We start from the raw sequence: 14595 nt of genomic DNA, 5'->3' as shown, positions 1-14595 counted from the left end.
AAATTAAGCCCTTGTCGGTTGCATCATTTGAAACTATTTTCTCCCATTCTGTAAGTTGTCTTTTTGTTTTCTTTTTGGTTTCCTTTGCTGTGCAAAAGCTTGTCAGTTTGCTTAGGACCCATTTGTTTATTTTTGCTTTTATTTCTGTTGCCTTGGGAGACTGATCTGAGAAAACATTTGTAAGTTGATATCAGAGAATGTCTTGCCTATGTTCTCTTCTTCTAGAAGTTTGATGATGTCTTGTCTTACATTTAAGCCTTTAAGCGATTTTGAGTTTATTTTTGTGCATGGTGTGAGGGTGTGTTCCAGTTTCATTGATTTACATGCAGCTGTCCAGTTTTCCCAGTACCACGTGCTGAAAAGACTGTCTTTTTCCCATTTTATATTCTTGCCTCCTCTGTCAAAGATTAATTGACTGTTAGGTGTCTGGGTTTATTTCTGGGTTCTCTATTCTGTTTCATTGATCAGTATGTCTTTTTTTGGTACCAGTACCACACTGTCTTGATGACTGTGGCTTTGTAATATTGCTTGAAGTCTGAGTGAGTTTTGCCCCCTGCTTGGTTTTTGTTTCTCAGGATTGCTTTAGCAATTCTGGGTCTTTTGTGGTTTCATATAAATTTTTGGATTGTTTGTTCTAGTTCTGTGAAATATGTCATGGGTAATTTGAAAGGGATTGTATTGACTCTGTAGATTGCTTTGGGTAGTATGGCCATTTTTACAATATTAATTTTTCCAACCCAGGAGCATGGAATATCTTTCCATTTCTTTGAATCCTCTTTAATTTCCTTGATTAATGTTTTATAGTTCTCAGCATATAAGTCTTTCACCTCCTTGGTCAGTTTTGTTCCCAGGTATTTGATTTTGGGGGGTGCAATTTTAAAAGGTACTGTATTTTTGTATTCCTTTTCTAATATTTCATTGTTAGTATACAGAAACGAGACTGATTTCTGAATGTTAATCTTATATCCAGGAAGGTGGGTTTATTTCAAATGTATGGTATGAGAAACAAAACTCTGATGTCACATAGCTAGAAGAGGACAGAACCAGGATTTAAATCCAGGTCTGTCTGACCCCAGTGCTTGCACTTTTCTATTATGCCACGTGGCATAGCTTGTACATACAGGACTGCAAGGCCCAAAGTAGGTGACTCTCCATAATTTAAGGTGAATTCAGAAAATTTCATACTTTGGAATATAAGCATAGAATGGCAAGCATTCAGAACACAAATCCAAGTGAAGCTTGCACCAAATTTTGTTTTTTGGTGGCACTTTCCACAATTTGTAATTATATTTTATTTATAATTATGTATGCATGTATATGTTATTTCATATCTTTCCCTAGTGAAGGCAGGAACAATGGCTTTTCATTGATTCAGAGATGTACACTTTGCCCATTTTAACACCTATGAATTCAGAATGCATCTTAAAACTGAGACTGTACTTAAGTGGAATTGGCAGCATTTAATTTTTCCCTTTGAGTGTTTCATAAAATAATTGTGCATCTTACAATGAGTATTTTTAAATGTTTGACTAAGTGTGTTTTAATTAGCTGTTCTATGCTTGGTATGTAATACAGGGCCTGGCCCCATAAACGGTACTCGTATTTGTTGAATGAATGAATGTATGAGTGAATGAATGAAAGTGGAATTTAATTTAATTTAATTTTATTTTATTTATCTTTTTGGCCACACCTGGGGCATGTGGAAGTTCCCAGGCCAGGGATCAAACTTGTGCCACAGCAGTGACAATGCTGGACCCTTAACCTGCTGCACCGCAAGAGAACTCTGAAACTGGAATTTTTTTTTCATTATTTTCTCTTTTTGTGTTTCTCATGTGTCTCCCTGCTTACTTTCTTTTTAAATTTTTATTAGCATATAGTTTGATTTACCGTGTTGTATCAATTTCTGCTGTATGGCATAGTGACCCATTCGCTATATATATGTTATATATATATATATATATATATAGTAGGACCTCATTTCTTATCCATTCTAAATTTAATACCATTAACAATAGCCAAGACATGGAAATAGCGTAAATGTTCATCAACAGATGAATGGATTAAGAAGATGTTGTACATATATACAATGGAGTACTACTCAGCCATAAAAAGGACAAAAATAATGCCATTTGCAGCAACATAGATGGAACTAAAGATTCTCATACTAAGTGAAGTCAGAAAGAGAAAGATAAATACTATATGATATCACTTATATGTGGATCTAAAATATGGTACAAATGATCCTATCTACAAAACAAAAGTGGAATTTTAAACTTCACCTGAAGGTGCTTGGGTTTCTGGATGAATTCTCCTGCCTACATGAAGCCCATTGTGTACTCTTGTTTTCTCATTTTGCCTGACTTAGGCTTTGTGGATGGCCATATTCTCAGCCTGGAACAGTGCACCATCCACACAGCTAGGGCTGGAGAACACTGCAGCTTAAAAGTTCCTGTAGGAGCAGACTGGCTCACTAAAGCCATTGCCTGGTGGAAACTGCTCATAGGAAAGCAGTCCTGAGTTTCCCTCTGAGCAGTGTTTGATAACTCTTCTTTAAGGATCAGAAACCATTTTTATTGCAGAGTGGCCAGTAGGGGCAGGTGGTTCCATGCAGACTCAGACTTGTGCTTTGCTTTGTTTGTGCAGCTTGATGACAGCTCTCAGTGAGCCTCCTTCTCTCCAGGGGATCCCTTTAGACACAGACTACCTCTGTCTTGCCCAGAGGAGGCTGAAATTCTGCCACAGAGGTTGGAAAGCATTGCCGTTTACTGAAGCCTTGAGAGAGCCAGGGTGACGCCTGCCAAACGCAGAATGAATGCCATCAGCCATCTGTGGAAATCATCCCAGAAAGTAACTCTTCCCAAGAGACAGTGTTGTAAAACTGGCTGCTCATGAAATAAGGAAGGTGCTGAAAATTCCAATAGGGAATCTCCGATTTCAGTGTAACTGGTGAAAGATGAGCAGTGATATAATGAACTGTGACCTCTGTCCTGAGGTAATGTGTTGACAGAGGATTCGTGGGACTGATGCTTAGATGCTGAGCAAGGGAGAGGAGGATGAGCAAATACTGTAATTTGCTGGTGATCTTTCAACACTGCAGAGGAGAATGACTACTAGTCTAGATACCATCTTCATTCATCATTAAAATAGAAAACAGCTGTTTATCAATACTCAGCGTTTGATTTAAAAAGTATCCTGGGAGTTCCCGTCGTGGCGCAGTGGTTAACGAATCCGACTAGGAACCATGAGGTTGCGGGTTCGGTCCCTGCCCTTGCTCAGTGGGTTAACGATCCAGCGTTGCCGTGAGCTGTGGTGTAGGTTGCAGATGTGGCTCGGATCCCACGTTGCTGTGGCTCTGGCGTAGGCCGGTGGCTACAGCTCCGATTCAACCCCTAGCCTGGGAACCTCCATATGCCGCGGGAGCGGCCCAAGAAATAGCAACAACAACAACAACAAAAAGACAATAAGACAAAAAAAAAAAAAAAAGTATCCTGTAAACAAACTCTAACTTCTTGGGTTCTAGAGCTTTGCTTCCCAATCAATATTCAGGTCTAAATACTGTCTCTCTGTTAACGCTATATATGGCAGCCATGCCCTAATGTCGGCTGTTGAGCAGGTGAATTGCCCAAGTTCAGACACCAAATTAGCATCCAAACTAGCAGCAGGTGTCAATACTAGATTAGCATCCTGGCTTTCAGGTCAGTCTTTGTGAGGTTGATTGGCAGGATTTTGGTGGGATGGGTTCCTTATTTCTAGATTTATCCTTGAATGACCTGATTGGATTTGTGTTCCCGAAACTTGAACTCCAAAGACTAAATCCTGGATTCAACATGCCCAACCTTAAATGTCCTGCCTTTTATTTATCTGAACAAGAGAAATCACACATTCTCGATCATTCAGATCACGTTAGCTGTGATTTCCCATCATGTCTCTACAGTAAAGGATGGTCAAGGTATTTAGTCACAATGAATAAATTACCTTGGTTTATTTGTATGTACAACCATGTGAGTGTAATTTATGGACATCATTTGCTATTTGCATATGCAATTGGCTTCTTGTTCTTTATGGGGAGAAAATGGCTCCGTCGGGTTACAATGAGCCTATCTGACAATCAGTCACAATTAGTCCCAATGCTGGCAGTTAATCATACCCACAGAGGTGTTTGGACAGAGACAGACTGAATTTCTTGTGCAACTGATTAGGAGCTGTGGCTCCTCTGCTTTCTATTTTGATATGGTTTAAAGTTACTCACTGTTCAAAGAAATGGTTCAAATATCTCTGTTGATGGCAGGCTTACTGTTGGGCAGAGTGTAGAATGACATGGACATCAGAGGTTGTGTTGCAACCGAGTGGTTCTGTTGCTTTGGTTGATAAGCATGATTAAGAGGCACAGTTGAAGTGTATAGCTTGTAAACAGTATTACCCTAACAACACAGGGTTTTGAGCAGAGGAGAGGCCAAAGGGGAGAGACTCTAGAAGGAAAACTTGAGGAGTCTAGGTGCACTTTTAATTTTTATTCCTCTCATGTGGTGACTAATACATGCAAATTAGACATGCAAACGTGAACTTCAGATCCTCCATAGGACTTTTCATTTGAAAGCCTGTCGGAGGGTGAGTAGGTCTCCCAGGAGTTAGAAGATCATTCTGGAAGAGTCCATAAGCTGAACAGATTGCTGTGATGTTTAGGATCGGTAGGCGACAGCTCTGGAAGCAGAGCGTCACCCGAGTTTTAACGGTAAGGAGCTGCTGTCTATGAGCTTGCATGTGCGTCTTAATCATGTCTCGCACCTGTGTGCAAAAATACCTTTAAAAAGTTCAAAGTTATATTGTGATGAATTTGTGAGAAACAAATGTTTCTCTACTGATTTTTGGATCGTGCATAAGGCTACATGTTGATATTTCAAAATAAAAAAAAAGAGGGGATTGCATCTTTAGGATTTTCTGCCTGTTGCCACCTAAACTCTAACTACTTATAGAAATGCAGGCTGCATCTTTGGGGATGATGCTTGCCTGGTGGAAAAAAATGATTCAGGATGCTGTGGTGACTGTGTTCTTCCAGACCTGTAAGCTTTTGTTGGTGACAAGAGATAGTTAAGGCAGATTTTAGGCTGCAAGTTTTCCAGGCTTTTTGAAATGACCACCCCCAGCCCTCCACCGCCTTCCACAACCCAGAAAGGTGGTCACAGCCCCTGAGATGCAAGGATGTGCCATTGGAGTCATGTTGAAGAATGAGAGCTTCCCCAGCCTAGGACTCAGCTCAGTAGCTTTTTGTTATGCAGATGCATAAAGAGGCATTTGGAACCTCTTCCACTGCTAATTAACGTCAGAAGAAGATGGAGGTTTCTCAGAACTCTGTCCTTGACACTGACCCCTGCTCCCTCAGAACCTAAGCTCTGTATCTTTCATGCGTCCCCAGCAGCCCGGATGATTCTGGTGTAGCCTGCTTTTCCACTGCAGAACACGGGAGGCTGTCTCTGCATTTCCCAAGCACTGCTACCAGCCACTGTCCACTTTCTCCAGCTCCATGATTCTGATTCTGATGCATCCTTCCCAAGGCAACATCTTCCAGCCAAGGCCTTGAACTCGTTTGCCTGCAAACCCTGACTCATTCTTTAAGACCGAATGCAAGTGTCACCTCCTCTGAGAAGCCTCCCTGACACTTTGTGGAAGAGGCAGGGGCTCCCTTGATGTTTTGTGCCCCTGGCTGCTGGAGCCCTTGTCATATCATTGCAGTGAAATGACATTTGTCTATTTGTCAGTTCCAGAAGGACAGGGATGATGGTCCCTCCATATTTAAATAGCCTTCCCTTAAACAGAGCCTGGTACTAATACACCTTAATTGATGCTTGTGCAATAAATTGAATGAATTAAACTTTTCACATGTCTGAAAATTTTTCCTATTCTTCACTTTTATATGCTTTACTACCAAGTCTGAAAAATTAAAATTGATGATAAAAATCTCATGTGTAATTAATGAATTAGATTCTTTCTTGGTATGAACTACCTTTTGGGAGTATGTTAAGTTTTACGGAGGTTTCTCTATATTTAGGATACTGGTTCTTTTCACTCCACTGAAGTATAATATTAACAGAATGACTTTAATAGTGTTTCAGTGTATTATGTAAATAATTACACATTTTCTGCACTGATTCGAACATTTAGTGTTATAACTCATGACCTAAAATAATCAATGAAAAAGATTTTAAAAATAATATACAAACTATAAATCTCTATTTAACCTTAGTCTGGAACTATTACTGGACTGATACCATATTATAATTAGGTTATTGTAATATAATAATTGACCTTATTCAGAATACAGACGCAAATAACAACCAAATAGACCATAAACTCTATGGGTTTAGAAAAGACAAGCCATATATCCTTTTTTTTTTGTCTAATAGACAAAAATGCTTTTCAATGAAAAAAATTGAAATAATTCTGTGTATATTACTGACTTATTGAAAAAATATAGCTCAGGAGTTCCTGTCATGGCTCAGCAGTAACCAACCCAGCTAGTATCCATGAGGATAAGGGTTCGATCTCTGGCCTCGCTCAGTGGGTTAAGGATGCAGTGTTGCCATGAGCTGTGGTGTAGATCACAGACAAGGTTTGGATCTGGCATGGCTGTGGCTGTGGTGAGGGCCAGCAGCTGCAGCTCCCATTCGACATTCGACCCGCAGCCTAGGGAACTTCCATATGCTGGGAGTGCGGCTCTATAAAGAAAAAGAAAAAAAAAGCAAAAAATAGCTCAGATATGATGTCTGCCTTCTTTCTGCTTTTCCATAGATGATGAATGCTTAGTGCCAGCTTCCAAGCATGCAAGGGGCATGAATTCCAGACTTATCATTTTTATATTATTATTCTTGTTTTTCTTTCCCTCCCTAAAATTATTATTATTATTATTTTTTTATTTTCCCACTGTACAGCAAGGGGGTCAGGTTATCCTTACATGTATACATTACAATTACAGTTTTTCCCCCACCCTTTCTTCTGTTGCAACATGAGTATCTAGACATAGTTCTCAATGCTATTCAGCAGGATCTCCTTGTAAATCTATTCTAAGTTGTGTCTGATAAGCCCAAGCTCCCGATCCCTCCCACTCCCTCCCCCTCCCATCGGCAGCCACAAGTCTCTTCTCCAAGTCCATGATTTTCTTTCCTGTGGAGATGTTCATTTGTGCTGGATATTAGATTCCAGTTATAAGTGATATCATATGGTATTTGTCTTTGTCTTTCTGGCTCATTTCACTCAGTATGAGAGTCTCTAGTTCCATCCATGTTGCTGCAAATGGCATTATGTCATTCTTTTTTATGGCTGAGTAGTATTCCATTGTGTATATATACCACCTCTTCCGAATCCAATCCTCTGTCGATGGACATTTGGGTTGTTTTCATGTCCTGGCTATTGTGAAGAGTGCTGCAATGAACATGCGGGTGCATGTGTCTCTTTTAGGTAGAGCTTTGTCCGGATAGATGCCCAAGAGTGGGATTGCGGGGTCATATGGAAGTTCTATGTATAGATTTCTAAGGTATCTCCAAACTGTTCTCCATAGTGGCTGTACCAGTTTACATTCCCACCAGCAGTGCAGGAGGGTTCCCTTTTCTCCACAGCCCCTCCAGCACTTGTTATTTGTGGCTTTATGAATGATGGCCATTCTGACTGGTGTGAGGTGGTATCTCATGGTAGTTTTGATTTGCATTTCTCTTATAATCAGCGATGTTGAGCATTTTTTCATGTGTTTGTTGGCCATCTGTATATCTTCTTTGGAGAAATGTCTATTCCTCCCCTAAAATTAAACTATTTTGCTGATTGACTTTGTTGATCTTTAGGAAAAACCCTTGAACTGTTTATGACAGTCTTCTTGACCTAATTTCACCTGATTGCAAAGCTGGTTTTCAGTGGAGACAAGTTCTCTCCCTGCTGCTGGGATGTGTATTGTTTGTGTTTTCACCTTTGTGTGGATGCCATGGAACACTGTTGCTCATCACATTTCAGATTGCTATAGATTTCTCTAAACCATGATTCTCGTGAGCGTGGAGACTGCATGTGGGGGAGAGGGCAAGCAGGTCCCCTGCTGAGAGACTCCCCAGGGAGAGGCCCTTGTTCCCCTGGGGGTGAACTGCAGAAGCCAGGACAGATGAGAACCTTTGCTCCCTGATACCTTTTGAAAGGTGAAGGATGTCAGTGTTGTTATTCTTTGGCAAAATAACCAAACCGGTTTCAGTATCACCTTAATCAGGCCCAGACGTGTTTGGCCCCATGAACACATTTCACAGGTACAGGTCCAAACAGTTTCCTTGGAGCGACAGGTGAATGGCTTTAGGATGTAGCTGAGAAGGGGATGGGTTATGCCTGTGAATGCCTAGCTGAGTACTCCTGAGCCTGAATGAGTGAACAGCCATATTTAAATTACATCACAGCCAGACCCTGGGAGAATGTGACTCTAGGTGCAAAATCCATCCATTCTTCTAGTATCTGTTGAATGCTCACGTTGTGCCAGGTGCTGTGTCCTCAGTACAGAGGGACGAGCACTTTCGGGCCTCGTGATGTTCAGCTGAAACTTGTCCTTCTTGTCAGTTTTTGCACGACTAGGGAGAAAAGGCTAGAGTTGCAAGGAGCCCAGATTTATGCCCTTGGACTTTTGGTTCTACCTCAGGTGAGAACCTGGTAGCACTCGTCAATCATGACCAAGTCTTAAAATGCTTTCCTTTGGAGTAGGGTTCTCAGGCTGGGCTGCCACTGAGCCTGCCAAGGGAACTTTTGGGAAATACCAATGCCAGGGCCCGACACTGGACAAGAGGAGTCAGAGTTTCTTAGAGGTGGGAAGCAGGTGCTCAGCATTTTAAATCTCCCATGTGATTCTAATGAGCATCCACTTAAAGCACAGAGATTGTGATGAATAAGGGAGGTTTTGGAATTTCACTCCTGTGCCATATAAATGTGAATGATGACATTATATATATATTTATGTGTATATATTATGTATGTTATATATTATATGTATAATACTATATATTAAATATTTATGTGTGTATATTATATATTATGTATATATATTATATATTATATGTATATATATCAAATATTTATGTGTATATATTATATATTATATATATTATAGTGTGTATAATATATTATGTGTATATATAATATATACTAATGTGTATATATTATATATTTATGTGTATATATATTATAATGTGTATATATTATATATTGTGTATATATATTATATATATTATTTGTATATATTATATATTATGTGTATATATTATATATTGTGTATACATATTGTGTATATATTATATATTATGTGGATATATATTATATATTATGTATATATATTATATTGTATAAATATATTTAAATGTGTATGTATATAAAATATATATATTTTTTGTAGCAAATGCATGAAAACCATTTGAATTATATGGCCCTTGCTGCCAGAGGACTCCTGAAATTCCACAAGAAAGGCCTTCCTGGTTTTGGAGTAAAAACCTTGTAGGGTTGGGGAAAGACAAAATACATGACCACGTGAGGGCCCACTAGGCCTCGATCAGGTCCAGGAATTTGGTGTGTAGAGAATGATTCTAAGTTAGGGTGTCGGTGGTAGAATGTTGGGGGAAGGAGGTGGTAATGATGGGGATACCCCTTCTGCAGGTTTGGGGTCAGCCTGGATGTCACATCTACATGTAGTAAAAGAGAAAGAGTGATCTTTTCTTTACTTGGAAAGGATGACAGATAAGGGAGCTGGTGAATGGGGAGATTTAGGGGCCCTAAATAAACAAGATTCTAGCACTTACTCTTAGGACATAAGAAAATTGATGGGACTTTCTCTGTTTAAGTGCTCCTTCTTTGCAGTGGAGGGGAGTGCGGCTCTTGTTAAGTAAAGGAGGATGGCTCTGTAGCACCTGCTGTGAGTGGATTAGCCAGCCTGGAGTGTCTTTTCCTTCCAGGAACCACTTTGTTCAAGTGCTCTTAATGCGGGAAGGAGGTCCAGTGAAAACTCGAAAACTCAGCAGCTGTGGTCCTCGACCTGGAGTTAGGAAACAAAAGGGGAGGAAGCCTTGACAAGTACAGTTAGGAGTGGGGTGTTGCTACATTGTGCCTCTTCTGGCCAATTAATGAGCAGGTTTGGATGGTCCAGGAAGTATCTCAGAGCATAGTCCCTGGAGAGAGAACGGCCCCCGAGGGTTACTACTGGAAGACCAGAAGCGAGGCTTTTCTTTGTTGGAAGACATGGAAATTGGGTTAACTTGGTGAATGAAAGAGAGGGCTCTTTCATTTGTAGAAATGAATAGGAGAACAGCTTCCCTCAGTTTCTGTAATTCAGCACATTTAAATGGGATGTAGGCTAAGTGAGGTTAGTTATGTTTGCTGTGAGTTGAAGGAGAGCTATAATCCATACTAATGGTGGAATTTCATGCAGTGCTTTATGCACGATTCATAACAGCATGGAAGACCCAAGAGCTTATTGACTGAATTCTGCACCTGCAATCATGGACGCACATGGAGCTAGAATAATTTGCTCCAGCCCTTAGTTACTTGAGAATGACTTGTAACTGATAAACTTGGTTTATCATCCCCTGATGAGATCTTAGTTGAGGCTCTGCTAGGTGCCAGGCACTGTTCTGGGCACTGGAAATATTACAAAAATAAAAATTGTGGAGGTGATACTCTTATGGGAATCATGAGATTCAGGTGATATTTGTTTTATCTCCTTAGAAGATAAGCAAGATCAGGTTATATAGATGGCAGACAAGTGAATTAAACCAGCCTGGGCCATTTGAGTATCCTTAAAAAAAAAAAAAAGGAAAAGAAATACATATTTTACTAGTAGCCAGACATTTTAGCTAGGCATGCACTTTGACTAATTATGCCTTCTGCTCATGGATTTGCCCTGATTCAGCCACAGTTGGGCAAAATGGAGTGAAGTGAAGCTAATGGACCTAAGATGATCAAACCCATGTCCTTGGCCTCTTTAGCACTATTTCATCAGGTGATTAATTACCTCTTGGCTTGCGATTGATATTGAGAGCCAAAGTGAAATTGTCTCAGAGATATTTATTTTGGTGATTTAAGACAAGGAGTTTCAGCTGTAATCTGTAGACGCCACATTATTTGCAGTGATCTCCAGTGGGGGTTTAAATCTGTGTCATACTCTGCTGTGTTTGTTACATGGCTATAAACATTCATATACAGGAGTTCCCGTCATTGCTCAGTGGTTGACGAATATGACTAGGAACCGTGAGGTTGCAGATTTGATCCCTGGCCTTGCTCAGTGGGTTAAGGATCTGGAGTTGTCATGAGCTGTGGTGTAGGTTGAAGACTCGGCTCAGATCTGGCGTTGCTGTGGCTGTGGTGTAGGCCAGCAGCAACAGCCCATATTAGACCCCTAGCCTGGGAACCTCCATATGCCATGGGTGCGACCCTAGAAAAAGGCAAAAAGACAAAAACAAAAACACTCATATATGTAAGAGAACAAAACACCCAAATTGAAAAACGGAATGCAAATCATGCAAAAATAGGCAACAGACTCTCATGAAAACAGATCTCTTTCTCAGACTCAGACCTGCAATGGGGCTAGTTGTGTTGCCTAGAAAAACTTTTTTTATATATATTTGACTGTAGCACCTATTCCTTGCCCCACACTCTTCACTGTGCAAAGGCATCATATGAGGACCTTGCATGAACGGTATGACGTAGGTAAAAGTGAAGTTGTCCAGCAAGGACTGGGGGAAGCATGGAGCCCAGGCTGCCAGGCAGGGAAGCCTGAGTCCTGAGGATGGGGTGGGGCTTTCACTTTGCTGAGACGCAGGAGTGCAGTGGGCAAGTTGGACACTGGGCATGCCAGATGGAAACCAGCTAGGCACCAATCCATCCTGGCACTAAAATATTACTAGTATAACTCAGAAAATGGTGCCAGTTAACTCCAGTCTCCACCCACAACTTCTTCTATAACCCATGCAGTGCAAATGGGGTCTCTTCCCAAGAGTCCCCTAGAGAACCCTTGCGCAAATTTAGAGAAATTTAGAGAAAAGAACGTTTGTAGAATACCAATTTGAATGGATAGAACATTCCAGTTGCCTGGAACACACCAGGTCTTGGCCTGGCCCTGCAGACACACCAGCGCTTGAAGTCCAGCCCCGTGACTTACTTAGCAGTGTGCTCTTGGGAAAATTGTCTTGATTTCCTTGTGTGGAAATAACAATGTCTGCTTCATAAGGCTTTTGTGACAAACCTGTGCACAGTAAATAAATGATGATTAGCAGATCCACAGTTAGCAAGCAACCAGGGTAAAGAGAGCAATGTGTATCTTGATACCTTCAGGAGGGTCAGGGGCAAGGATGTCCTTGCTCAGCCACAAAGGGGCCGGAAGACCTGACAGCCCTATCCACCATCCACTTCTGGTTGCCAGTAACATCTGTGGGGTGGGCCTGGATATGAGAGAAAGCTGCCGACAAGACGAGCCTTTCTAAAAATGGAGGGAATTTTAAACATTTGTACAATGAAAAAAGTCATGATTAAGAGGTTTTGTTTTGTCACCTGAATTTTGATGTCCAGGGTCAAAGTCTTTGTCGTGCCATTTTAATTCTTGTGATGATTGTCTTAGTATTATCCTAAGACTGTACCCAGTTTAATCTTTGCACATACCTTTCAAGTTTGGACTTCCACCTGCATTTTGTAGATGAGGTAACTCATGGAGTTGGGGATTATAACCTGAAGCCAAAATGAAATGTGTGTAGTTAGTTCATGCACAGTTTATGTTCATGAACAAGTGGACCTGGGTTTGGTTCTATAGAGTTAAAGGCAAAGGTTAGCATATTAAAACAAATTGGAAGGATGGATTTGTCATGAGAAGAAGTCACAGAGCTTTGGTATGAAAGCTCATGGCATTGGGTCTTTGTTGGGACTGGTGTTTTAACATCTCTGGTCTTTTGTCTGTATTAACTTTTTTTTTTTTTGTCTTTGGTCTTTTTAGGGCTGCACCTGCAGCATATGAAGGTTCCCAGGCTAGGGGTCTAATTGGAGCTATAGCTGCTGGCCTACGCCAGAGCCACAGCAACACCAGGTCTGAGCCGCGTCTGTGACCTATACCACAGCTCACAGCAATGCCAGATCCTTAACCCACCGAGCGAGGCCAGGGATCAAACCCACAACCTCATGGTTCCTAGTCGGATTCGTTTCCACTGTGCCACAATGGGAACTCCTGTATTAACTTTTGAAGCAACCAGAAGGAGCCCAAACGTTAGACAAGGAAGGGAACTTAGCTGCCTCATAGTCCAACACTTTGATTTGGGAGTTGCCGGCCCTGAAGCCTGGAAGGGTTAAATGACAGTATCGAGGTCTTAGAATAGTGGTGGTGCTGGGGCTGGACCCCACTCTGCCACCATGGCTCATTTGTGTACTTGACATTGCCCCACCTTGAAGTCAGCCCTTGTTTATTGGGGGGTAACATGGGAGTCCCTCTTTCATTCCAAGATGATAGTAATATTTCTTGTCACCAATTTGGAGAAATGTTTTAAATACTGTTATAGATTTCCTTGGATATTGAATAGGTTTCTGGCCATCCTTCTCACCTCATCAGTTGGTGCTTGCTCATGCAATGCCAAACAATTTTCATGTGATTCTTAGAAAAAAAATTCCATAGTTTGCCTTTTGCCTTTGTCATCCCAGTTTTCCCTCTCTTTCCAAGTGTCCTAGATGTTTCAAAGGCCATCAGGACTACGCACTTCCAACTGGTCATCTGACTCTTTGCTGCTTGCAGTTCCCTGGCAGCCAGGAAGCTGCAGGTTTAAGTTTAGGGACTGACAATGCCCTGATCCAATCACCAAATATTTATTTTTCATTATTGACTTTTCTGTCATTGTAGTAAAATAATAAGGCCCCCACTGTACCAGGATACCTTAGACTAAGGTAACGGAAGTAGAAGTAGACAAACACTGTGCTCTTTCATCTACATGGCACTGGGTTTACTTCATATTACCTGTCATTAGGAGATAGAATAATCAGTTTGTTCAAGAACACATTCAATACTTAACATGCTTTTATTTTTATTTTTTGTCTTTTTAGGGCCACAACCCTGGCCTATGGAGGTTCACAGGCTAGGGGTCGAATCGGAGCTATAGCTGCTGGCCTACACCACAGCCACAACAACACCAGATCCGAGCCTCCTCTGCAACCTACACCACAGCTCATGGCCATGCCGGATCCTTAACACACTGAGCGAGGTCAGGGATTGAACCTGCGTCCTCATGGACACGAATTGGGTTCGTTACCACTGAGCCATGACGGGAACTCCTGAGCTGTATTTTTTTCAATAAGTCAGTAATGTAAACAGAATTATTTCAAGTTTTTTTTCATTGAAAACATTTGTGTCTATTAGATTTGTTTCCCCGGAGCCACGATGGGAACTCCTTAACATGCTTTTAAATACCACTCTGAAAACATTTACTTTAAAAATGCATTGATAATTTGCTTTGTATATATAAAATTGCTTTGGAAGTTTTTTCCTCTGTGGTATTTAAGTAATAATAAAATAATTAGTGTTCTGTTCTAGAGGCCAGTTTCTCCTTTCCTCCACTAAAACATATA

At 40.9% G+C, this 14595-nt stretch overlaps 1 protein-coding gene across 1 annotated transcript in view; it reads left to right on the top strand.

The window, feature by feature from the left end:
- The window catches only part of DNAH5 (dynein axonemal heavy chain 5), a 251923-nt gene continuing 240770 nt past the window's right edge, over nt 3443-14595 (top strand). The window contains 1 exon segment of the mRNA XM_021076646.1: nt 3443-4732. Within this exon segment, the coding sequence (XP_020932305.1) occupies nt 4676-4732 (57 nt within the window). The 5' untranslated portion in view covers nt 3443-4675.

The sequence above is a fragment of the Sus scrofa genome, chromosome 16 (assembly GCF_000003025.6).
Source record: "Sus scrofa isolate TJ Tabasco breed Duroc chromosome 16, Sscrofa11.1, whole genome shotgun sequence".
Taxonomy (NCBI): domain Eukaryota; kingdom Metazoa; phylum Chordata; class Mammalia; order Artiodactyla; family Suidae; genus Sus; species Sus scrofa.
This window is presented reverse-complemented; position numbering and strand designations above follow the sequence as displayed.